Genomic DNA, 25,534 nt, shown 5'->3' on the forward strand with positions numbered 1-25,534 from the left:
GATGGTTAATTTTGCCCCCAGCAGGGTTGAGGTAGTTGATTTAAATTTCTATGTTCTCCATCAGCCTACTAGAAATGCAGCCACCTTCGCTAGATTCCCTTTTCCTTTGGGTGGGTGCCCACGTCCGAGACAAAAGCCTTCAGTGACTCCTCAGACAGGCTCTAGCCTGACCCACGCTCGTCCAGGGATTTTCTGAGCTAGGCCTGCCGGGAGGCTAGAGAACAGCAGCTGGGGCAATCGCAAACCAACTGCAGCGAGGCCCTGGGCCGGTTTGCAGGAGACGAGTGAACTGGCTGGGGTCTGCTCTAAGCCACAGCTGTAAATGAACGAGTGCAGGACTTCAACAGTTACCCCAGCTTCCCACCCGGGGAAGAGCAATGACGTGCTTCCCACACAGCCACTGCTAGGCGGCGCCCAGCTAGAGCCGAGAGGGGTTTCTTTTGCTGTTGCAAGCAGGTAGGGGGCTAAAGCTTCCTACACAGCGGGTGGCCTGTGCACCCCTGGCAGATACAACCCACACTCCGTGAGGCAGAAATTCCCTCCCAGGCAGGGCCGCGTGAAAGGGCTCCGCGCGCTCCCACTGCCGCGCACACTTGCTCTTCTCCCGCGTGGACTTCGCCTCACTGAGCTGCAGCAGAGCCTGCTCTGAGCAAACAGCTTTAATCCAAGGGCCTGCACCACTGGCTAGGGACCGGCCTGCTCCGTCCTTGTGCAGCTCCCATTCTAGCTACGAGTTCTTACAGACAAACCCAGGCTGGTTTGCCCTAAGACTCAAGGGCTGCTGCGATTCCTTCCTGCCTGCACAGAGAGGACGTTCCTTGGCAGTGGGGAAAGGACAGAAAAGCCTGACGAGCAATGGCCCATTCTCAAGTATCTAAGATGTCCAGGTGGGAGGATTAGCTCACCCTTGCTTAAATCAACACCGCTCCAGCTCAGGCCTAAGGCTGGCGGTGCAGGCAAAGTGAATAGGAAAGGAGGGGAGCAGTAGCTCACCCATGAAACCTGATCACCCCGCTCTTCGCTCCCCAAGGGTTCTGCTTCATGAACATAAGGCTGTTATAGGCCATGCCCCACCAGCGAATCCAACACTGGTGCCCTCTCTGTGGCCCAGCATCCTCTCCCTCGTGGAGCAGGGCGTGCTGTTGAAGGGATTCAGCCCACAGTTGCAGCTGTCAGGCTGCACCAGAGCTCACCAGCAGCTCCTAGGGAGCTTAGCTGGGCCATGAAGTACATACAGAAAAGAGCAAGACTGGAACTCGACTGGGGTGGCTGCCACATCAGGGGGAGAAGAGGGATAGTGCAGAGTGTTTGAGAGCTGGAGGTTCTGAAGAGATCCCTGACAAAAGCAGAAAGAGGCTGGTTGATTTAAGAAGAAATGTCACCATGCAGCCAAACCCTTGGTAAAAATATGGTTGAAACCACCTACAACAGTGCTGGCTGCTGAGATTTTTCAAAGCTGCTTAAGGGAAAAGGGGCTCAGATACCAAGTGATGGGCAGCTGTGTCGAGTCAGAAGAGATGTGGATGCTTGGTCTGTTTGTACAGCACAATAGGGTCCTCCTCCGTGAGCAGGGCTCCTCCCCTGCGACCAATAAATGCTTCTTTCCCATGACATCGCAATGGGAACTGGGTCTGAACTGTGCCAGGGAGCTTTTCAGAACAGCTGACCCTTGAGCTGGGTTGGGTATGGCCATGGTCACAAGAGGAGCATCAGGACTGTCAGCCGTAGGTTCTCCGAGCTCCTTGGCATCCCTGTGAGTGCTTTAACGAGACGCGGCACAGCCCCTTCTACCCCAGGCTCCCCCCTTCAGGAACAGACAGAAGGAGAAAAGAAGGGAGGAGGAGACAGAAAACACACCACAAAGTGCCAGAGACTTGCCACCAGCTAATTTTTTTCCCTTTATTGTTTAGTTTATTAATAGGATACAGAAGGGAGGCACTTACACAGCCAGCAAACTGAAGGAACAGGAGAGAAGTGGACTGGGGTTTGTAATCAACACGAGATGAGAGAGAGGTTCCAGAGCCCACTTCACATGTGAGAACATCAGGGAGAGCCAGCAGGAGGCGGAACAGAGGCAATTGGATTTTGTAAAAAACAGACAAGCAAAGGGACCTCAGGAACCCCCGTGCAGGCACCGACTGGAGCCGGCTAAGGACTGCATTGCACAAGCCAGCCTAGAGCAAAGCAGCTGCTACTAATGCAAGGAAATCGCTCTGCAGTCAATCAGAGCTTGTTACAAGCAGCAGGCCAGGCTGCCCCATGCTAGAGCCGAGTTTTAATGGCCAGCAACTTGTTTTTGGTTTGCTTCGTGAAGCCAGCAACATGGCTGCCCAGGCCAGCTGTCAGCTTGCACTCTGCCACCATGCCCTGTCTCCATACAAGCATTAACGCTTTTGGTTACCAGTGCCTGCCCTAAGGTTCAATTGCCAATGCAAGAAAGGGGTTAGGGTCCCCTCCCACCACGCAGGAAGGAGAGAGGCCACGCTGAAGACAAGCTCTTTGAAACAGGTTATTTAAGGCAGGCTGGTTCGTGGATCTTTTCCATAGTTCTCTGGCTAGAGGAGGTTGTTGGGCGAAGTATCAACCCTACAGGTTCTCGGAGAGCAGAGGGTTGAGCTTGAACTGGATTAAAAAAAACCCCAAACACCTCGAGATTTTACAATTCATAATCTTTAAAAATATATATTTATATATACACACACTCAGCCTCTGCTTCCAGCCCTGGGGCGGAGTGCTTTGCCAAGGCAGCTGAGAAGGCGCCGCTCGAAGGAAGGGGAGGTGCGTGGAGAGGCACAGAACAGATAAGACGCCAAAGCCTTCCCCAGCAAGGTTCCAGTTGCTAAATACACCCCCTCAGCTTCCTCCCCAGTGAGGAGTCACATGCCCACAGGGCAGCAGAGCCTCTCGCTCCTGGGCTAGATACACGTCCATAGCACTGTGGGCACCATAGCCTCCCTGCCCTCATCTGGCAGGCACCCCACGTTCTCCACCTGAGGTTTTAGACACCAGGGCCTGTTACAACCAGTGCTGCCCACCAGCAGGAGGGAACACACAGCTGGTCTCTCATGGACACGGGACGTGGAGCTCCAGGGAAAGTTTTCACATTTCCTTTGCTCCTAGAAAGGCTTCAGACAGACCTTTGTCCACATCGCCTATTACGACTGAAAGGACACAGCCTGCACTAGCCCTCAAACCTACTCGCAGCTGTCCAAGCCCTGGCTTTTGGTTACTAGACACTCCGCTGCTCCAGCTGGCCTAGGACCCTTACCAAGCTGAGAACAGGAGCAAAGCAACCAGCTGGTGACAGAAGTTGCTGCTTACAGAGGACCCGCTATTTTGGCGCTCTGCAGGTCTCCCTTATGCTCGTTCCATTGCCCATTTGGGGCTGAACCTGGCTTGGTACTTTGCTCATCACAGTGTTGTGTTCAGCCCAGGGTCCTTCGGCTAAGTGTTTCTTTCACAGAACACAATCAAAGTTTGTCGCTTACTAGTTGACCATACGCCCCCACTGGGGGGCTGGGCACAGGGGCAGATATTGCATGAAGAATACCTGAGGTTCACAATCAACTAAGCACCTCCTGACAAAGGGCTAACCTGAAAAGTCTGCTCCTGTTTGCAGTGAATTAGATTTAATTAGCAAATCGCTATCTGCAGTCCCATTATTTCTCATATATAAATCTTTCTCCACGCTATAGAACTGAAATATAGCCTATGATCAGATTAGCAATCAAGTTTAGGGAAGGGCCTCGGGAGGGGAAATCATTAAGTGTTTTATACAGAATATATTAACAATACAAAACAATTCTGGCTGGCTGAGGGGGGGCTGGAAGAGGAGCCAGAGACACAGAAATCTGATCAGCCTGAATAGCAGGAGTTTAAGGAGATTCTGCACAGTGAGAAACAGGACAGTCTGTTTCAACTCCCTTTCAGAACTCCCGTCTCTACCTCCTACATTCAGATGATCCCAACACAAGAACCCAGCTGGGGTTCATTGTGTGTGTTACTCAACAAAGTGCAAAATTCAACCCCAAAAATAGAATCCTCTGCTTATTATACAGCGGGGGGTGGGGGCGGGGGCCACGCTGGGGCATTTGTTCAGAGGGGTGGTGGTTCTCCTGAACCAACCCCCCAGAGTATAATGCCAGTTACCCACTTCCTAGCTCGAAGAGCAGAGAGCTCTGGGTAGAGGGGAGGGCCATCAGGACAAGGAACCCAGCGACTGTCCTTAACAGATGCCACTGGTATTTACAAGGAAGGAGCCTGCTGCGCCCGTCCCAGAGAAGGAGTCCACCAGGCTAACAGGAATTGGCCTTGGCTAAAGCCACTCTGCAGAGCTGATCACAGTTGTAAGGTTTTTTTTAAACAAGAGATTAGACATGGGGGGGATTTCCCCTCTTCCTCCCTGCCCCAGACAGCAGGTGTGGGGCAGCCGCAACAGGCACACAGGAGTCACTAGCAGCCCCCTGGGGGGCTAGTCTAGCAAGGAGGGCTCAGCCGGTCGGATAATGGTCGGCCGGTTCGGCGCCGCAGGGGGTCTTCTGCTGCAGAGAGAATGGGAACAGAGAGGTGAGAGCAGTCGGGAAGGAGCAGAGCAGGAGTCACTGCCACGGGGTGGCTAGCATCCTGGGCGCTGTGCGGACAGAGGGCTAGCGACGGCCACACCCTGACCGGGTCCCCCGCCTGCCCTGGAGCCAGAGGGCTCCTGTGCCTGGAGCAGGTTACTGAGGAGGGCTGGGTGCAGTGCTGCAGGCCACCGCCCTCTCCCAGCACCACCCCGCCAGGGCACAGGCTTGGCCGACGTCAGAGCCCTCTGCATGATGTGTCGATGGCCTTTGGGCTGCTGAGCTGGCTCCACTATCCAGATGGGACCCTGGCATTTGCCACCCGGCGCTACCCCGGGGCACTGGTCCAGAAGCTGTAAAGGGACGGGGGTGGCAAGGGGTCAGACAAGGGCACAAGCAACCACATCCGATCAGCATGAAACGGCGTCAGGGCAGCTCTCACCCCTGCTGTGTCAGAGGTTGACCTGACACCCAGCCCTTGGGAGCTGTCTCCGGAAAGGGCACGTGAGGGCCACTCAGGGGGTTGGCCCACTCAGGCTCTGGCTGAAGGGGGAGCAAGTCACCTGCAGTGGCCTCAGGGCACAGCGCCTGCTGGGAGGGGAGCCATTTCTAACCCTGTCCCTTGGGGTTTGCCTGGAGACGAGGCGGATGCAGGGGTCATTCCTGTATTACACTGAAACACTGTCTGTCCCGTGGGAATCCAACCTCAGACACATGCAGCACATCCACTCTAGGAGGCAACACCCCCCCCACTGCACACACCCCCCCGGAGGGCAGAATTTAGTCCCTTATTACCAGCAATCAAAGCAGAAATAGCTCAGACCTGGCCTGAGCTACAAGGCTGGGATCCCAGCTCTAGGGATTGATACAAGCTCAGCACCTCCCACAAGCCACGTGACCCCGGTATGGCTCCAGCTCTGGTAACAGGAGAGCCCTGCTACCACCCTCCGTGCTGGCACATCTCACGCCACCCAAGGCGAACTGGAGCCCCAGCACTGAGCCAATCGCTGGAGACATGACAGGAGGAAGAGGAGCGACCTAGCGGGTCCAGGGATCTCTTACCTGGGCACGCCCGGGGGAATGCCAGGGGGAATGCGTGCCGGCCGCGATGGAATCTGAGGAGGGGCTGAGAAGGGATCGTTATTAGCAGCAAATACGTTCTGAGGTCCAGGACGCGAGGGGATGGGAGGAGCCACGAAGGAAGAGAGACTCCCTGTAGGGGCAGGGATCAAAGGGGGCCCTGGAGTTGGGCCCCTCACAGCTGGGGGCCTGCCCGGCGGCAGCACGGTGGAGGTAGGTCTGCGCTGGGGCGTCGGGCTGCAGGGGAAAGGAAGTTCAGCAGAATTAGCGTCTCCATCCCTACCGATGTAGTTAGGTCCTTATCTGTCCCTCCTCCCCACCTGATCGTTTCTAGCACCCCTGGGCAGGAGGCTTCTCCTGCTCTGAGGCACAGGGCAGCCAAAGCACTGGCCCAAGGTTGTCTCGGGGAGTCTGTGGAAAAGCTAGGAACAGAGCCCAGGTCTCCAGCTTGCCAGGGCTTTACCCACTAGGCCATCCATCCTCAACCCCACTCCCACCTCAAATAGCCCCTTGCCCCTCCCCCTTCCAGTGCCATCATCCTCGCTTAGAGGCAGCATGGCAAGAGTCTCCCATGCCACCTGCTCCCCAGTTAGCTGTACCTGCTCCCACTCTGCAGCCATGCGTCATCCACGGGCGGCGGGACCGGCGTGGAGACCGTACTGGTGCTGATGTCCCCGATGATGTGCAAGGCCTCCTTCAGAGCATGGTACATCCGCAGCATGTCGTCCCTCCTCTGCGCCTGGTCGGCCGACTCCTCCATCAGGCTGTTCTGGTCTGCGGATGAGTACAGGTAGGCCAGCAGCTCCGAATGGATGAAATCCTTGGTCTGCAGAGATGGGAGCAAGGGAACCAACATGCAGGTGGCAGTTAAGCTCGAGTACAGTTGAGTGGTTAGAGCAGGGAAGCCGGGAGTCAGGTCTCCTGGTGTCATTCTAGGCCACTGTCACTGGGTTGCTGTAGCAGTCTGGGACAAAGCCAGGAATCAGAGTCTGGCCTTACAGGCTTTACCCCTTGATTTCGGTAAGACAGGGAGTTAAGGACCAAACGGTCATTAAAATACATAATTACGTATCTCAGCACAGGAGTACCCGGTGCAACTGATCTGACCCCTGGTGCTGAAAGGAGTCGTGTCCACAGTGACAAGCCCAGAGGCTCCCCCCCCCCCCCCCCCAAACAAACAGGCCATGGCGAGGACAGCGCCTCTCTGTGCCCAGCGATGCGGATCAGCAGCCCCAGCTGGCCCAACCCACTCACATTGTTTATCATGAGGTGCATTATGGTCTTTGGCATGAGGTCTCGGATGGACTTGTTGATGATTCCCACGTAGGAGTCGACGAGGTTGCGGATGGTCTCCACCTGGCGCTCCAGCTGCGGGTCCATGGAGAAGGTGTTCTCTTGGGCCCCATCCTCATTCTCCACCTGCCCGGGGAAAGCGGGTCAGTCACTCGGGGATTCTGCAGACACCCAGCTTGGAGCTGTGGACAGTGTCCCCCTTAAGAACTGGTGAGCGCATCACATGCATCGATAGCACCTGTGCCAATTTCACAGACCTTCCCAGTTCATCATCTAGTATTTAGTATCGCGGGTAGCCGTGTTCGTCTGTATCCACAAAAACGAGGAGTCCGGGGGCACCTCAAAGACTAACCGATTTATTTGGGCATAAGCTTTTGTGGGTAAAAAACCCACTTCCTCAGATGCGGGGAGTGAAAATTACAGATGTATATTTATAGTTTACAGATACAGGCATCAATATACACTAAGTATATTGATGCCCGTATCTGTAATTTTCACTCCCTGCATCTGAGGAAGTGGTTTTTTTTACCCACGAAAGCTTATGCCCAAATAAATCGGTTAGTCTTTGCGGTGCCACCGGCCTCCTTGTTGTTTTCATCTAGTATTTGTACTGCAGTAGCATCCTGAGGGCCCCAGTGGGCTAGGTGCTCTACATACCCACCCCCACCCAGAAAGCTCAGTTTGGGAGGTGACTGGCAAGTTCAGGAGCCCAGCTTGACACTAGAACAGACCTGATTTTCAGAGAGAGGGAGTTCACCACTTTGCAAAAGTCAGGCCCCGTTAAGGGGGTCTTAAACGAGGCACCCCAAAAACCCACACATCACTTTTGATAATCTTGGCCTTCATCCTCCTCTCTCCAGAGCAGAGGCTGCAATCACAGCAATGAACTGCTAACGAGAGGGAAAGGAGGTACGTCTGCCATTGGTGAGGAGACATGGTGGTATGGGAGAGGCTGTGTAGGCTCATGGACTGGGACTCAGGAGACCTAGGTTCTAAACCCAGTTCTGCCACTGACCTACTGGGTGAACCTGGCCAAGACACTTGACCTCTCTGTCCCCACCCCCTGTCTGGCCTGTTCAGACTGGAAGCTCTTTGGAGCCTGGAGCTTTAACAGCATTTAAGGCCAGAAGGGACCATTCGATCACCTAGCCCAGCCTCCGGGATAGCACAGGCCAGAGAACTTCCCCTGTTACTCCAGTCACTTGTGTTTTGCTAAAGCATCGTCCAGGCTGGATCTGTAGACATCACGAGGGGGAGAGTTCACCACCTCCCCTGGGAGCCTGCTCCAAAGTTAACCACTCTTCCTATGCCTCTGTGCACTGGCCTAATCTCCGCTAGGGCCTCTAGGTATTACCGTCATACGCCCAGGACTGGACAAGCCAGAGTTGGGAACCTATGCCATGAGTCCATTTTTGACACTCCTGTACTTGCTGCTGCTGGCAGCCCCCACACTGGCCCTCACAGCTGGCACCCCCAACAGACCCCAGCCAGTTCCAGGACATCATCAAGGCAAAGGGAATGTTTACTTGGTCTTTCTCTGGATAAACACCAGCCCGGAGGAAGGAGGCTTTCCAGCTGTCCACATCTTCCTGGGAGTCACAGGCCAGCTCAATCTGACGGAGATCTTTATACACATTCCTAGGCACGAAGAAACAGCAGGGATATAATCAGAGGAAAGGAATTCTACAATCATGGCCTAGACCAGGCAGCTCAAGGCCACTGACAGAATCCACCATCCCTGCTGGCACATGCAGGATCTCTTTCTTACAGGGCTGGTCTAGACAAGGCATGGTGCTAATGCAAGGCCCCAGACAGGGAAGTCTGAAATCCCTTCAGAAAGCCTGTGTAAATATTGGCAGCTTTTCCTTCCTCCTAGGATAATCCTCATTAGATCACAGCCGCTCCCACCTCTGACAGTAAACACTCAAGTCCCCCCCCCGCCCTAAGCCCCACCTGCTGCCCGCCGGGAGCGCTCCCCCTAGCGAAGCCCAGCACGCCACCCGCCTCAAGATGAGCGCCCACCACCCCAAACAGAATCAGAGTCTAATTAACCAGTACGGCATGTGATCCGAGCGTTGCCAAGCACAGAAGGGCTAGGGCAGCCTTTTCCAGAGTTTTTTGGGCTGGCGCCCCACGCTAACTGGGAGAGGTGTGGGCTCTCCAAAGCGGCTGCTTTAGTTGGAGGGGGAGGGAAAGCGTTTCTCATCATCATGGTTGCAAAGGAAGCCTCCGAAGCACAACCAATGCAGCGATAATGATGTAAGTTCGAGAGAGCCGGAGATTGCTGGAGTGATACGAGTTGTCCCATTCACCAGCGATGACTTAACTGTGTTGATCTTTGGAGCACCGAGAGCACATAAGAATGGGGCCGTCAGACATGAATCTCCTCGGCCATCTCTACGTACAATCTACACTGGGTGCCCAGCTGTCTGGGACAAGGCCTCCCCTTGTAGTGGGTCTAAAGGGTAGGCAGCATAACTGCTTTGGTTTCCCTGATGGGTTCAGCTGTTAGGAGTCTGGGAAATACTGTCAAAGACCCCTCAAGCTCTGTCCAGAGGCATCTGTCTCCACACTCCCTACCTTTGCTCTGTGTTGAAGATGGCAAAGACGTGTTTGTTAGACATGAAGCCCTTCTCCACATCCCGGATTTTCAGATTATCCAGGGGCAACATGTATTTCTTCTCCTTTTCCTGGAAGGGGGAAAAGGGCAGGAATGAGTGTGAGCTGGGACCTGTGCAGCGTTTCCTCCCCACTCTAATTACTCTCCGACACCCCCACAAGCACTGCAGTGGGGGGGGGGGGGAGAGAGGAATCCATCCCATGGCACATAGTGAAGAGAGTGGGGTTGATTCCCTTGACTGAGTGGACCAGGTTTTTCCTCTACCTCACAGCAAGCCTTGTTGGAGGTACAGACTCATTTCAGCTGAGCAACTAAGTGTGTTCACAGGAACTGCCAGACTGGTTCAGTCCAGGGGCCCCATCTCGTCGAGTATCTGGACTCTGACAGAGGCCAGTACCAGCTGCTTTCAGAACCACCACTGTCCAGAAGACGGTAATGGGAGAACCTGCCTCCAGGGAAAGTTCCCACCTAACCTCAAATAGTTTGGAAACTTTGATGCTTCACATCCACCAAAGCGCAGGGACACTCAGCTCTGCAATGCAGTGCTCTCTAGATCCAGGCTGACAATCCCCAGCCCTAGCATCGGAGTCTAAATTATTAACCACAGGCTAAAAATGTCATGCCGTACTTCTCCACATGGTCCTAAGGGCACTGGGCTTAGTTCATTTCAACATAAATGTAAAAGAGGTGCTAGAACGGAGGCTACATTTGTTGGCCGGGGGGGTGGGGGGGGAAGAGATCCAGTCCCCTACAGGCCCCATGGGTAGTGCTGGGACTTTATGTCAGCTGCAGCACAGCTGTAAACCCATTTTGCATTGTAAACAGCTCCGAGGGGCTTATGGACACAGTCCATGCGTCTTTCCCCCTCCCCTTCCCGGGGAGCGGGGAGAAGCGGTTTTAGGAATCTGGCACAAAGGACACTGCTTATTTAACAGGCTGCAGGCCAGTGAAGTGAGGGGCCACCCAACTGAGTCACACAAGCCGTCTTGCTGCCGAAACGCCACATCTGGAATTGTTTATAACTCCAACTGCCCTGTGTCTCCAGATGCTGCGCACACACAGCCCCAAAAGTGACGTTCTCCTTTGTAGAGAGGCCATGAACCTAAACCCTCCCCCCACAGCCACCCCCCACCCCTCCATACGATTTCCTGAAAAACCCACAACTTTTTTCCAGACTGGATTCAGTTGCAGACTTTGCCACGTCAGATGAGACAAAGCGGATCCTTTTCACCGAACAGCTTCTCTTATAAAAACCCGGGAGGGGGAAAAAGGGAAGAAAAAAAAAAAAAAAAAACACAACCCACAAAAAACATGGATGCCAGGGGAGGTTTGAAACAGATTCCAGCCCAGCCTGCCCAGTGTTCAGACTACCTGTTCAGGAGGCTATAAAGGTGTACAGTAGTCTGCACATTGGTTAGATTGGGTTTGGTAAAGCGGCAGCCGGGAGCAGCTCAGCAGATCCAGGTAAGGCAGGCAACGTATGCAGCTATTCGAGACTTCGCTTGCCCTCGTTTACCGTAAGCCTTGGAGCAAATGTTTATCGTTACTGTTCTTATCGGCTAGAATTAACCAGGTGCATGAGTTCTTATGGCTGCATGGCTACTCCAGTCACAGATGGGTTAGTCGGATTGATGTTTAAACCCATGTTGCTTTATTATTCCATATTTAATATGCTTTCCCTCGCATTTGCCTAGACCAGGTCTATGGGGTGCTATTTTTAAAGTGCTTTTCCGGCAGCAGCTGGGTGTTTCTGGAAATTCTCTGCAAGCAGCAGCTCATTTCTAGTGGCATGGGGGGTAGGCAATTTGTGCCTGCTGAATACAGAGCCTCATTCATCTGCAGCCTGCTGGTTCTCATTACCCACAGCAGAGGGGCCAGACAAGCGCCCCCAGAGAGGCCTCCTCACAGGAAACAGGCTGCCAGGGATGGGGGTAGGGGAATAGGCTAGAATGAAATGTATCAGTTCTACATGTTTCCTTCTCTTTTAGGAGGTAGATTTAAGTTTTTTTAAATTTATCTAGATTTACAGCCTCTCTGCAGAGAGAGGTTAATCTTTGCAGCTTCCTTGGAAGAAAGGACAAGAACAAAGAATGTCGGTCTTCCTCGGGTAAGGAGGCTGCCTCCTGGAGCGGATGTTAAACTGTACAGTGAGATGGGGAAATAAAGTTCTGTTAACATCTCCTTTTCTGAGCAGCATGTTCACAGAAACTAGAGCCTCCCGCTCACGATCTCTCTTCTGCCCCCTGGTCCATCCCTCTCCACCCAGCCCTGCACCAACGCCAAGCCACTGGAGCCTGGCTGCGAGACGGGTGACATGGGGAGGGAAAATATCCGGTTTTCAGACTGTGGGGGTGGAAGTGCTGGAAAATGTGAGTGTGGTGTCTCGGTTCCAGACACCGAGTGGTGCTAAGAAGGGACACTGCCTCCCCTCCTCTTCTTCCAGCCCCTGCAGCTGAGAGGAGCACAGGCTAGGATACGACAGCTCTGGCCCGATCTCCCTAGCCAAGAGGGCTTAGCCCAAAGAGGCACCAGCTTTCACCAAGACCTGCCGCACTGGCGTAATACATTTTAATTTCCAGGCAGAAAGCAGGGGACTATGGGGACTGATCCAGTGAATGTTAGGAAAGCCGCATGGCCTAGTGGCCAGAGCAATGGTTGGGGACTCAGGACATCTGGGTTCTATTCCCAACACTGCCACTGGCCTGCTGGGTGACTGTAGGCAAGTCACTTCCCTCCCTGTGCCTCAGTTTGCCCATCTGTACAATGGGGCCAGTGATCCTGACCTCTGAAAAGCACTAAGTAAGAGCCAGGTGTTATTCAGTAACAATTCCTCGCGTCCAGTTGGCCGAGGGGCCTGCAGGATGACAACATGGCAATTTTGCGCCCACACAGCAGTGATGCCTGTCAGATCAGAGGGATTTGCTACTGCATTCTGAACATCCCAGCTGCGTGCCCACACCACACATGGCCACCTCTGCTTCTGAGCACCACTATCCCTTCCTCCAGGGACCAGGAGAGACAATCAACAGCCTCGAGTTCAGGAGATCTGGCACGCTAGGGGCTACCTTTGTTGAGAGCACCCGGCTAGGCAGTGGCCAGCTACTGCCAAGCCCAGATCACGTTTGTCTAAACCTGAAGGCACTCCCTGTCCACTCCAATAACTGCATGCGGGAGGCACTCGGTACCACCTCAGCACATGGGTTACTAACCCAGTAAGAACCTCCTGAGGGACTGCGGAGAGGATACTGCCAAGGGTGAATTTTCAGACACTTCCCCAGCATAGAATATTACTCTGAGCGCTCCCAACTCCCATAAGACTGTGAGGTTAATAACAGGGTTCTGAAGTTATGGCTGGAAAACAGTTAGTTGTAACAGCCCCATAAGGTTGCAATGAATGCCGAGAGGTTTTACTTTAGCAGCCAGCCCCAGGACACACTGTTCTGAAGCGTGTCGGACCCACGCTCACCAGCTAGCGGATTCCCTTAGGTTAAGGCTAGAACCCGACAATGAAGCGGATTGCCCCACTGATTTTTACTTAGTGAAATTCACTCGACCTCCCGTACCTTTCTGGCTCTCCTGCACCGGCACAGCCCTGCAATGTTTAAACCCAAATGACTATTCTACAGACACTGGTTATTAAAAAGCCTCCTAAATCTCTCTGAACTACTCTGCAATGTCCCTAGCTGCACTTACCAGGAGAATTCTGCATCTTGGATTATTTAAATTTCCCTTGTTTAGGGCGCGTGTGCACACACTGGATCTGTACCGCGGAGAGTTCCCTAGGGGCTCAGTACCCCTTCGGGTCTGAAATCTTGTGTATTTCAGTGTACATTGGTTCAGTTGAGGTGAGGGGGGGCCCTGCTCTCTCTACTAGCCAAGGGGCTAATGATTTTGGAAGCTTCTTGCAATGCTGGTTACATCAGACAAAAACCACCGAGACAATGGGGTAGAGACATGGTTATGATGATCTGTTTGGCACTTGCAGTCATGGCGGTGTGCGATCCGCTGCCCACACTAGACCTGGTCTCCACTAAACCAAGGCAGCTGCCTTTTGTAAGAGTCCCACTAGCTCACTTCTTATCTGCTGTTTACACAACAGACAGCTCCCTGGGAGTGCCTGGAGACATGGAATGTGCTGGCTGGGACCCTGCTGATTCAGAATGGCTGCCCATATAGTGACAAGGAGTCGGGGTTATTCCTGTGTGCGCTTTAGCACACAGGGAGATGGCTGGGCATCACGGACAGTCCAGTGGGGTCGTCAGCAGAACCTTCCATGGATTCAAAACCAGCAAACCAAGACTTCGGGCCCAGCGCAAGTCCACGCTCCCCACACCCCGGCTATTCCTGAGGGGAGTCAGCCAAACTTTACCACACTGGATTCATGAGAAGGGTATGAGCCGAAGCATCTTTTGAGACTAACCCATGTTCCCCTCGGTTTCACGGGCAGCTGAATTTGGTAACTCCCTGCTCTGCCAATCCCACATGCCCCCACCACAGCCTGTGTCCCATGGCCATGCCCATCACCTTGCTCAGAGGGCAACAACAGGGTTCTAAAGTGATGGCAGGAAAGCAGTCACTGGTAACAGCCCCAGAAGCTCACAATGACCACAGAGAGGTTTTACTTTAGCAGCCAGCCCCAGGACATGCTGTTACAAAGCATGTCGGACCCACACTCACAACCTGCCATAGTGACAAATCCAGGGTAAGTGCCAGGAACTGGCTGCTCAGTCACATTCTTCTAGACATTCCCATAATGCAGCTACAGTTCAAGGGTTTGAATCCAGGGGCTGATCGGCCCAAAACCTGCCCTCCCCCTGGGTTTCTGCAGTGATGTACAAGCTGCATGTCAACCCAACCGGTTCCACCAGCAGCAGTTGAATGAGCTGCTCCTGGTGGTGAAGTGGCATGAGGCCGTTCACTACCAGAGAGTGGCAGGGCAGAGTGCCCCAGGCCAGATGCGGACCATAAGCACCACCTTTCACGGTCACCAGCCAAGCCAATACACACCTCCTCATCTTTGTACCAGGACAGAGACTCTGCAGTCAGCACGAACCAGTACTCCTTGGAGCCTCCTTTCATTATGCTGATGTTGTTAATCGTCAGCCAGCCCCTGCGGATTACCTGAAGGAAACAAGAGGAGTGGGAAAACGTGGGGTGGGGCAGGGGAGAGAGAATAGGTTACAGGCTAGCTTGGAATCCTTATTTTCTGGCCACCCGCTCAACTTTAAGCTGCCTAGAGCAGAGAGGGGTCTGGGGTTCTCTGGGACTCCTAATTTGCTGCTCATCGTTAACCTGGGCCCTACTTTCCTTCTGCGTCTTGGCAGGAGAGCTTGTGAGTAGGGTCTGCCCCATGGAAACCTACCAGTGATAGGCAGGGAAGCAGCCCCATTTCTCAAAGGGAGCCTGGCACATTTTTTCCAGCCAGGAGTCCAAAGCAGGTTTTACCAAGAGTAATAGGACAGGCCTGCAGATTTGGCCATCTCAGCAGCCTTCACACCTAGATTACAACTCTCTAGGCAGGGGGAGGGGCCCCTTGGGGGAATCCAGACCAGAGAGGCACTGGCCACAGCGTCTGTACAGCAAGACCACACTGCAGAGTTCTCCCCTGGTGATTCCGCCAGCCGCCACCAATGGTCTGGGTCACAGAAATGCAGAGCAGATGCACTCAAATCCAGCTTCTTATTGCCACAGCAATATTATCGAGGGGACGGGAGATCTGAGCCTGCAGTTTATAGCTTACCCGGGTGCTACTCACCCAGGGGACCAAAGAGCTTTCTGGAAATAAGCCAGGCTCAATGGACCCCCTGAATAGCCAGTCCAGGAACTAGGGTATTTGTTCCCCTCATCCCCTTCAGAGCAGGAAGTGAGTCCGCATGACCTTGCGCCCCCTTTGAGAATGGCCAGGACAACACTATGGCTAGTTTGAACAGGGGGGTGAGCATCTCCCCATCCCTCCATTCTGCCGCTCCCCAAGCTGCACTCACTCACAGCAGGAAGCACATCCGGCTTCCTTCGAGGCTGCCCTGGACTTCCCACTGGAAAGCCTGTGAAACCATTGCTCCTGCATGGCCTTCGGAAAGGCTGGGGCTCCCCAAGCCAGTGCTGAGTGACACGCACAGGACGGCAACAGCAGAACGGGAGCCGGGGCCAGCAGCAGTGAAGCAGTACTGCCCAAGCCCAGCTTCGCAAGCAGCACATTACGAGACGAGGAGGAAGCACTGCATGGTCTGGAGGCTTGCGCAGCAGCCAGCTTTTCCAGGGCAGGCAGAAGCGTTTCCCACCACACAATGAGCAAACAGAGGCCAGCGTGACTCGGACCCCTCTTACGTAGGGCTGGAAGGGACCTTCTAGGTCATCTGCTAGCAGAGGTCACCCTGCCAGATAACCCTGTTCATGCACTTATCTTGATCATAATTTGGACTGGAAGGGGACTAATTCTGGCCAACATCCTGTCCCCCCCACAGCACAGCATTAGGAGAAAGCCGAATTACAGCTGCGTGTGATCTCTAGTACTGGCTGATCTATAGCATGTACCATCACCTTCACTGCAAAGGTTCTTGATAACAACTAAGGCACTGTTCTCTCCCCTTTATCTTTCCACTGAGGAAAAAGTAGCTGGAGACCACCTAAAAGAACAACCTGAGTCTTGACTGCCATAATCCCAGTGCTCAGAGATGTACTGAGCCACATTCATCCCTGCTCTGAACACAGCTCGCTCCGCTAAAGCCAGGGAAGGATCTGGTCCTAGAAGATGGGTTTTTGTCCTAGAGGCAATGGACTTTGGAGAGCAACTCCCAGCAGTGGGTTCCCTAGAACAGTATAAAGAACAGTCCTTTAGAACAGTATAAAGAAGTCTCCAGTCTGGATATTCCAGTGTTTGTCTTTGCTACCCCTTGCCTTTGTTGAAGTTTTTCATAACTGATCACCACAAAGGCAAGTCTTGGCAGCCCCCCGATGGGCCACTGAAAAAGGGTCTGAAACCTGAGTCATCATTGGTGCCACTCTCCAGACAATCCCATTTTGTTTTGTACCAAAAAAAAACCTTGGGGCTAACAAGCAGCTCACTGCTCAGCCAAACAGGGCTAGGTTGTATACTGTTAGATCAGTGTAACTTCAGTGACAGACAGTAGCACTGGAGACTACAATGGTATGGCAGAGCCTGCCCCAAAATACTTGGCAAGGTGAGAATTTTCGGTGTTTCAAATCAGGAAGGAGTTGCTCCATGCCTTTTGGGCCCTTTCACTGTTGTTGTGCAATAGCCACTGAGGGGAGGAGTACTGCAGGTTATTCCCGATCTGTCTGAATACAACAGACCCCCTTCCTCTGCCTCTGGAAAGTCTTTCCCTGTCTCGTCCGCAGCGTTACCCTACATGCTTGTACCTCTACCTCAGGGTCTTCACATAAAGGACTACTGTGAAAGCCAATGAGACACAACTGGCCCAGCCCAAAGACTACAGCACACAGATACCTGATGCTAGTCTTCTGCTAGTCCTTTTTGCCTGCATGACCCATTTCCAGATGCCAAGGGGACCCAACTGCTCAAGCCTGGGTTTTCGTTTCCATTAGATCAGGCCAAACGGCCTTTATCAGCTCTCTGAACGTTAATGTTACCAGATGCCAGTAAATCTTCTATTTCTGGCCTGCTGAACTCCTCAGGGTGGAGGATTGTCTGGGAAGCTACTTATGATGAACAGCAAAACCAATAAGAGGGAGTATGAGAAGCCTGTTATAAACAGAGCCATTTAACAGGCATCAGATCCTGTAGTAACAGCACAGGCTTGGTAAACCCAGAAGAGATTACAGTCTGGAGAACTGTTCTCTGGCCCAACATTCAATAGTTACAATATCCTAAGAACTGGGCTTCAATAGCTTCTTTTGAAACACATTCTACGTTGCAACCCCACCCTCTTTTAGAGGGCTCACAATAGGATGATCACTTAGTGCCTAGACTCTGTGCTTCCAGCAGAACACACTGCACTGCAGTCGGGCGTAGGCCTGAACTAAAGTCATCCACATAGACTACATTTAGAGGGGCCAAGAGGCTTCGGCTGCCCAAGCAGGGTTGATCACAGGAACATCGAGGGCTACGGTCACTCTACCCAAGCGCTCCGCACACATTAGTATCACCATGCCGGTTAGTAATGCACATACACTAGGGAAAAAGCTTTCAGCACATGCCTAGAGGGTTGACTCAAATCAGTCCAATGGATGGATTGGAGGGGGGTAAGTGACCCACGTGGGTATGTGGAGAAGAAGTGAACACGCAAGATCTCGGAATTTCTTTGCTATTGCTTATATAGGAGCCACCTGTCAGCAGCAGTGATATGAGTCCCAGGAACTTGTGGCTGAGAATCTGACTAGGGCAGGACTTTAGTTCATATTAGCTTCTAGTGCCAGGATTAGTGTGCGAAGCAAGAGAAGCCTTTCATGCCATGATTGTTCCAGATGCTGCTTGGGAACTAGTGTCAAGGGAATCACACTAAGGCTGTTCTCATTGTCAAAGCTGCTCAGGTGGCTACCGACATAAAAGCCACAACAAAGGCAAACATGTTACACACACACACACACAAAGCTCAGTGCATCAGCGGGCACAGGCTGCTAGAGCTAAAACTTAACTCATACAGATTTTCTGGTGGAGGGAAGGAAGAAGCCCTGAAATTGAGACGGCAAAAAGGAAACCAGGTTAAAGATTTCACCCCTTAGATTCATTCCCTTTTAGGTTCTCTTTTAAATTTGAGATTCTGATTCCCATTTAAACAAATCTGAATTTGAAGTGAATTTGGTTTTAAAGGACCAGAGGCAGAAGAGCGGAAGCAGGGCGTCTGAGAGGTAGAGAGAATTAGAACAGAGTTGGCTTGTAGGCACAGCGCAGAGAAACAGGACTTGGGTTGGTGGATTAGTAGCAGATCCAGAGGCTTAAACCTGGACTCCTGGGAAGACAATGATCAGCAGCACCGGGGAAAGATAAGAGACAGCTGTTTCTGGAACAGCAGTTACAGGGCAGGGCGGGAGAGCTGTGGCAGCAGAGGCCTGGATGTTAAGGGATCAATTATGTAGCATGGAGCTAAGAGAAGTTTTAGCAGAAAGGAAGGACTTATTCCTGGGAGCCAGAAATGCCCAGTTCTAATCTCAGCTCTGGCACGGACTAGCTGGGAGGCCCAGGGTACCTTTCTTGCCCCTGAGAAATGGGCAAAGTGAGGCACTGTTACCAAGCCAGCTCCCAGGAAGGTGGAGCGGATTAGCTCGTTTGTACAGCATTCCAGTGACAGAAGCAGCACAGCAGAACACCCAGAAGGAGATTCCTTTGAAGAGTGAATACTTCCCCTTCATTGATGAGCGAGACCCCAACAGGGAGTGCGTGAAGCACATTTCTGGGGCTGGCACCGCAGGTGGGATCCCTCTGCAGCGATGGATTGGAGCATGTAAATTCAACTCTCTTGCCTCCAGCTTTGCATCACTCCAAATCAGAAGCGGCCCAGCATGATTGGTAGCTTACGTCCCGGATAGTCAGATCTCCACCTTCCCATCACCGCATTACAATCTGCATTCTTTCAGCCAGTGATGGAGGACCAGCCTTAAGGGGACCGAATTGGAGACACGGGAGGCAACAGACAGGCCCTCGGGAGGATTCACTTAGTGCTTCGGAAAAGTCCATGTGACGCCACAAGGAAATGGAAGCAACAGAACTCTGGGAAACTTACAAGATGGCTACCAATGGCTGAGATAGAGGCTTGTAAGTTTCCAAAAGTACGGAGATCAAGCTTAGATCACTAGACGGGTACTTGGGCCAGAACCTCAGCTGGTGTAAGTGACTGTAGCTCCAATGACTAATGGGGCAATACCATTTATGCCATCTTTATGTGGGCAAACTTCCCCAGGGAGAGCACGAATGGGCACTGACTCAACTGTGGGAGGGGTTGGTTTGTCTCATCAACAACCCCTGCATCAGAACCTGCCTTCTTGCCTGGGACTGGTGCCTTGCAAAACGCCACTATCCCAGGAGAATGTCTGATGGCAAGCAAAGCCTTCTTTACGCCTCTGCTGCCGAGGCTTTCGCCAGGCTCATAAGATACCCCGATGCTCCTATGATGCTTCTCTCCTGAGAGCCTGGACCTGCAGATGGTTCAGGGTCCCCTTAGTTTATTCGCCGTTTTTAGTGGCAGCTGCACGCAGTTCCTTGCTAGCTTTTTAGGTTGAGGATACCCAGAGCAGTGCCAAGGGTTGCTGGAATTCCATAAGGGTACGTGTCATCTTCTAGGGTCAAAGCCAAATTCTGTTGTACACTGAGCCACTACAAACTGGAAGGGGACCCACGACTGGCTCAAAACCACCCAGTTGGCAGGGAGATAAACACTTAAAATCCCCAGAGGCCAGCAGTTCTCAAACTGTGGGTCAGGACCCCAAAGTGGGTCGTGACCTCACGTTAATGGGGTTGCCAGGGCTCGTTTAGATTTGCTGGGGCTCAGGGACGAAGCCCAAAGGCTTTAGTCCTGGGCATCAGGACTCAGATTACAGGCCCCTGCCCAGGACTGAAGCCCTTGCGCTTTGGCTGCCCCGCCCCCCACCCGGAGCTCCGGCTAACTCAGGCTTCAGTCCCCGCTCCTGGGGTCATGTAGTAATTTTTATTGTCGAAAGGGAGCTGCACTGCAATGACGTTTGAGAACCCCTGCCATAGACTAAGTGGCCAGAAGCCTCAGTTATTCAACTCACACCAACATCTAGTGGGTCTGAGCACAGCGGCAGCGCGGCAGGGAACCCAGCTTTCTACTCCCAGGTGTGACAAACTCAAGCAGGGCCCTTCCCCTCTGCGCCTCAGTTGCTCCACCATGTGACGGCCAATCCTCATAAAGCACTTTGGAGAGAAGCAGGGTGGTTGGCACCACTTCTCTCCAATCCCAGTTCGGACCAGGTCTGCCTCTGGACCCAGCGTCAGGCACGTTTCCAGTCCACGTGGAAAAGGGGGCCGTTCTCTCCCTATGAAGGTGGTGATGTTAAAGCTCCTTTTACCTCTGCCCCACCACAGCCTCGTGAGGTTTGACTGCATCAGACAGAAGGGATCTTCTCACGAGCCATTCCTAAACTGCCTCCAGTGTGTCTGTGTATATCTCCAGGGGAACATTGGGGAAAGGACGTTTTCGGCAGCTGTTAAGTACCAGCGGGGGCACCCTGACCAAGGTTAAAGACTCCTCCAGCCAGAAGCAGCACGCATTTCCATTTTCTTGGGCAGTCTGAGATTTGAGCCCCAGGTACACACCAGCCAGTTCACGACCCACCCCCTCCAGAGGGCACTGTTCGTCCGAGAAGGCAAACTGGTTTTCATTCAGAGAGACCTCACCCTCCCTTAGAAGCAAGTACACTTAAAGGAAAAGCCCTATTTGGCAGCTTTTCATACAGGCAGGCAAATTACTCAGCTCTTCCTTACACAAAAGGAAGGATCATCTGAGGGGATCTTCCCCAGGGTACCTGCCTGGGGGCAGATCCCTGTCAGAGGGGGCAGTTTGCACTGGTGCAGCTAACCTTGATTTCAGGCAGTGCTGGGTGCCACCAGCCATTTACACTCGTGCAGCCACTCGAGGAGTTGGAATGCAGGCAGCAGGGCTGGCAGCCAGCCAGCCAGGAAGAGACCTGCCCCCCACCCACCAGTCAGCCAATCTTGCTCACTGGGTTTAGCCACACTTACTCCAACTCACGCTCTGCTTCCCATGAGAATTGTAGGACTGGAAGGGACCTTGAGAGGCATCTAGTCCAGTCTCCTGCACTCAAGGCAGGGCTAAGGATTATCTAGACCAGCCCTGACAGGTTTTTGTCTAACCTGCTCTTAAAAATCTCCAATAACGGAGATTCCACAACCTCCCTGGGCAATTTATTCCAGTGCTTAACCACCCTGACAGTTAGAAAGTTTTTCCTAATGTCCAACCTGAAGCACTTAGAGGAGAGGAAAGTGATCAGGAACAGTCGGCATGGACTCACCAAGGGCAAATCATGCCTGAGTAATCTAATATTCCTTCTATGACGAGACAACTGGCTCTGTGGATGAGGGGAAAGCAGTGGACGTGTTATTCCTTGACTTTAGCAAAGCTTTTGATTCAGTCTCCCACAGTATTCTTGCCAGCAAGTTAAAGAAGTACGGGGTGGATAGACGGACTATAAGGTGGATAGAAAGCTGGCTAGATAGTCGGGCTCAACGAGTAGTGATCAATGGCCCCACATCTAGTTGGCAGCTGGTATCAAGCGGAGTGCCCCAAGGGTCGGTCCTGGGGCTGGTTTTGTTCAATATCTTCATTAATGATCTGGAGGATGGTGTGGATTGCACTCTCAGAGAGTTTGCAGATGACACTAAACTGGGAGGAGTGCTACGCTGGAGGGTAGGGATAGGATACAGAGGGCCCTAGACAAATTGGAGGATTGGGCCAAAAGAAATCTGATGGGGTTCAACAAAGACAAGTGCAGAGTCCTGCACTTAGGACAGAAGAATCCCATGCACCACTACAGACTAGGGACTGAGCGGCTAGGCAGCAGTTCTGCAGAAAAGGACCTAGGGGTTACAGTGGACGAGAAGCTGGATACGAGTCAACAGTGTGCCCTTGTTGCCAAGAAGGATAACGGCATTTTGGGCTGTCTGAGTAGGGAGATTGCCAGCAGATCGAGGGACGTGATCGTTCCCCTCTATTAGACATTGGTGAGGCCTCATCTGGAGTACTGTGTCCAGGTTTGGGTCCCACACTACAAGAAGGATGTGGAAAAATTGGAAAGCATCCAGCAGAGGGCAACAAAAATAATTAGGGGACTGGAACACATGACTTATGAGGAGAGGCTGAGGGAACTGGGATTGTTTAGTCTGCAGAAGAGAAGAATGAAGGGGGATTTGATAGCTGTTTTCAACTACCTGAAAGGGGGTTCCAAAGAGGATGGATCTAAACTGTTCTCAGTGGTAGCAGATGACAGAATGAGGAGTAATGGTCTCAAGTTGCAGTGGGGGAGGTTTAGGTTGGATATTAGGAAAAAAAAACTTTTTCACTAGGAGAGTGGTGAAGCACGGAAATGTGTCACCGAGGGAGGTGGTGGAATCTCCTTCCTTTGAGGTTTTTAAGGTCAGGCGTGACAAAGCCCTGGCTGGGATGATTTAGGTGGCAATTGGTCCTCCTTTGAGCAGTGGGTTGGACTAGATGACCTCCTGAGGTCCTTTCCAACCCTGATATTCTATGAACCTAAACCACTCTTGCTGCAATTTAAGACCACTGCTTCTTGTCCTAGCCTCAGATGGCAGAAAGTGCCCATAATGCAATGTACTCCAGCCATACGCTTTCCCCCACAAATGCCCCTAGGAGCATGGAAGCAGGCAGATGGAGAGATAAGAGATCGAAGGGGGAATAGGATCTCTCACTGCCTCTATCCTAGGTATTTCTATGGCTCGACCCCACCTTCAGGGCATCAACATCTGTTAAGGGCTGCAGTGTTATGAACTGTGGGCTGAGTTGCCCTCTCAGTCCAAGACTGTTGGGTCCGTCCAGGGCAGGTAGGAGACAGCACAGGGGATTTAGGTAATAAACAGGCATTTCAGCCTCCAGGGCTGTCTATGCCCCCCACTTCACACCTGTCTCTTTCCCCACAATATGCCAGGAGTCCAGTAGTTTTTAAGTCAGATCAGGTGATCCCACAAGGTTTCCCTCTGCAAAGGAGGATCCTAACAAAAGCCATGTTGCTCCATTTGGAAGGTGCCTGCTTTTCTAGACAGTAAGTGTACTCGGTTTTAAGAAGAGAAGTGCCTCTTTCTTAGATTTGCAGGGGGGGGGGGTTGTTTTTGTTTTTTTTGTTTTAAACGGGGTGTCTCCATCACTAGGCTTCATCTATAGTTCACTATCACACTATACAGGTACTTACCAATATCTCACCCTTTAGGTGCGCAAAATTAGGATTGCAGGTAAAAAGGAAAAAAAAAGGACGAGGAGACAGAACAGTGAGGAAAACAAAGTGATGAGGGGGAAGAAGCAGGAAGCACAAAAATGGTAGAAAAAAAAAAGCAGAAAAACAGCAAAAGAAAACAATTACATGCTATTAATTATATTTATACAGTGTTAATGTCTCATTACAGTGTTTCCAAACAAGAAGCAAATGTCCATATACTGACACCATGCAATGGGGACATTTCTAATCCTGTTCTCAAATCATGCAGACTAAATAGCAATACCACTCAGAACTGGAAGGCTGTGTGAAGAGAGAGAATCAAGGTTTAACATCACTACCTGGTACTTTCTGATGCTAGCCTTCCCCACGCCCGTCCCCTGCTAGACATCTGGCTTGTGATAAGATGGGGCACAGATATTTTACACATGCCCTCTGGTGCTGTTTTCCCACTTGCCTAGACCATGTGTAAAGACCTATTCCCCTAAGAACGGATGCAGGTGGGCAGCTAGCTATATAGGCATTTGGAGGTTCTACCCCTTGCAGCATATATCTGTATTTTGTGTCTGCAAATACACAGGGTAAAACAGAACCTTCTGCACCTTCAGACAGGGGGATAATGCGGCAACTAGTCTGAATTAAGCTCTCCACAGAGACTTCTAGGACTGCAAAATGCAGCTCTAGGATTGTACCGAATAGGTTTACATGTCTTCAAGTGGGACCCAAACATACTCAGCCACTTCTGCCTATGCTACCAAGAGAGATGCAGTTATTCAACTGGTGCGTAGTACCTGATTTGGGATGGCTCTTTTCTTGTTCAGCTGGGTGCTCCTCTGCTGGGCACTGAAATAAAAAAAGCAAAACAGCTTCACATCAACAGCACAAGGTGACTGATAAACACTCAGCTACTGTGGCCTTTGAGACCCAACTTGCATTCACTGGCTACCATCTACATCAGCAGTTTGCGCTAAGTAGTACCTTGCAAGCACTTAGTTAAGTCAGACAGCGAGGAGAGGAGCGGAATAGGGAAATGCCTAGTCCTTGAGGGGTAAAGCCTGCAGGACAGAACACAACACTGAGTCTCTTTTGATGGCATCTGAGGCTATCGGAGCTCTGAACTTGAGAGGCTAGGAGATTTCTGAAGTGTTCTGTTTATCAGCTGCACAAACAACCAGCGCTCACGGGGCACTATGGGGCTTTCAAACCAGTGCAGCTCGGGAGCCTCCAGGTCAGAGCATCTGGCTGATTCACCCTAGTGCAACGCTTCCTCCTGGGCAGCCGGCAGGGACAGACTACAGCTTGTTGTGGAGGAAGCGTCACACATTAGCTGTATTTGGCCACTAAAAGGGCAATAGGATAAAGAATTCAAGGCCTTGGTTAGTGAACCCAGCCATGTGTGGGCTATGCCCATCACCATGGTATCCAAGGGGGTAGTTTGAACATTTTTGCTCTGTATTAGATATTTGAGATGTATCTACAGTCCTTTTGCTCCCCACGCTGGCATGGGGCATGCCCAGGGGGTGCTGCCCAGAGCTCCACAGCAACCTCCACAGGCTAATCAAAGAGCCCAAGGCTGTAGTAGCAGGTAGCAGTTTGCTGGGGAAGTGGGGTTTGAAGGAGACTAGCAGATGGCCAGAGGAAATCCAAGGGTGTCTGTGTGGGGAGACACCTGCAGTTAAGTTGGGTGCAACTGACTAGATTCTGGACATGCACCTGAAAGCTACCGGAGTAACTGACTCACAGTTGCTCCCTCACAGGCTGGGAGGCAGGACTGTTTGTCAAATGCTCAGCATCACTCCATGAGGCACTCTGGCTCTGCCTAATTTAAAATCAGCATTCACAAGGCTGTTCCAGCTACTGTAACCGCATCCTTCCACGCTGCTGAAGGTAAAGGAAAGCAGGAGTCCGTTCCCACAAGTCACCCTAATTACATACTGTTTCCGACAGGTACCCACCCTGTTGTCAAGTGCTGCTCAGTGTAACAGCTGGGGGCGTTAGAGAAGATTCAGAAGAGTCCAGAGGAAAGAGTGAGGTGGTTCAAAGGAAAAACAGGAAAAATTATGAGAGGAAGGAACCG

At 52.1% G+C, this 25,534-nt stretch overlaps 1 protein-coding gene across 15 annotated transcripts in view; it reads right to left on the reverse strand.

Moving 5' to 3' along the window:
- Positions 1 to 25,534, reverse strand: part of DNM2 (dynamin 2) — a 63,900-nt gene that overhangs the window by 2,835 nt on the left and 35,531 nt on the right. For 2 of the 15 annotated variants that reach the window (XM_075121612.1, XM_075121611.1), the window contains exons 13-22: positions 25,413 to 25,442; positions 24,249 to 24,300; positions 18,178 to 18,207; positions 14,563 to 14,676; positions 9,516 to 9,625; positions 8,462 to 8,573; positions 6,897 to 7,061; positions 6,242 to 6,468; positions 5,625 to 5,879; positions 1,886 to 4,541 (exon numbers count right to left, since the gene is read on the reverse strand). In XM_075121612.1, the coding sequence (XP_074977713.1) occupies positions 4,472 to 4,541; positions 5,625 to 5,879; positions 6,242 to 6,468; positions 6,897 to 7,061; positions 8,462 to 8,573; positions 9,516 to 9,625; positions 14,563 to 14,676; positions 18,178 to 18,207; positions 24,249 to 24,300; positions 25,413 to 25,442 (1,165 nt within the window). In that variant the 3' untranslated portion in view covers positions 1,886 to 4,471. Of the gene's footprint in view, positions 1 to 1,885; positions 4,542 to 5,624; positions 5,880 to 6,241; positions 6,469 to 6,896; positions 7,062 to 8,461; positions 8,574 to 9,515; positions 9,626 to 14,562; positions 14,677 to 18,177; positions 18,208 to 23,436; positions 23,449 to 24,248; positions 24,301 to 25,412; positions 25,443 to 25,534 lie in introns of those variants that run through there. The other 13 variants (XM_048831431.2, XM_048831429.2, XM_048831428.2 and 10 more) reach the window with 10 other exon arrangements.

Source organism: Caretta caretta, chromosome 20, assembly GCF_965140235.1.
Source record: "Caretta caretta isolate rCarCar2 chromosome 20, rCarCar1.hap1, whole genome shotgun sequence".
Taxonomy (NCBI): Eukaryota; Metazoa; Chordata; order Testudines; family Cheloniidae; genus Caretta; species Caretta caretta.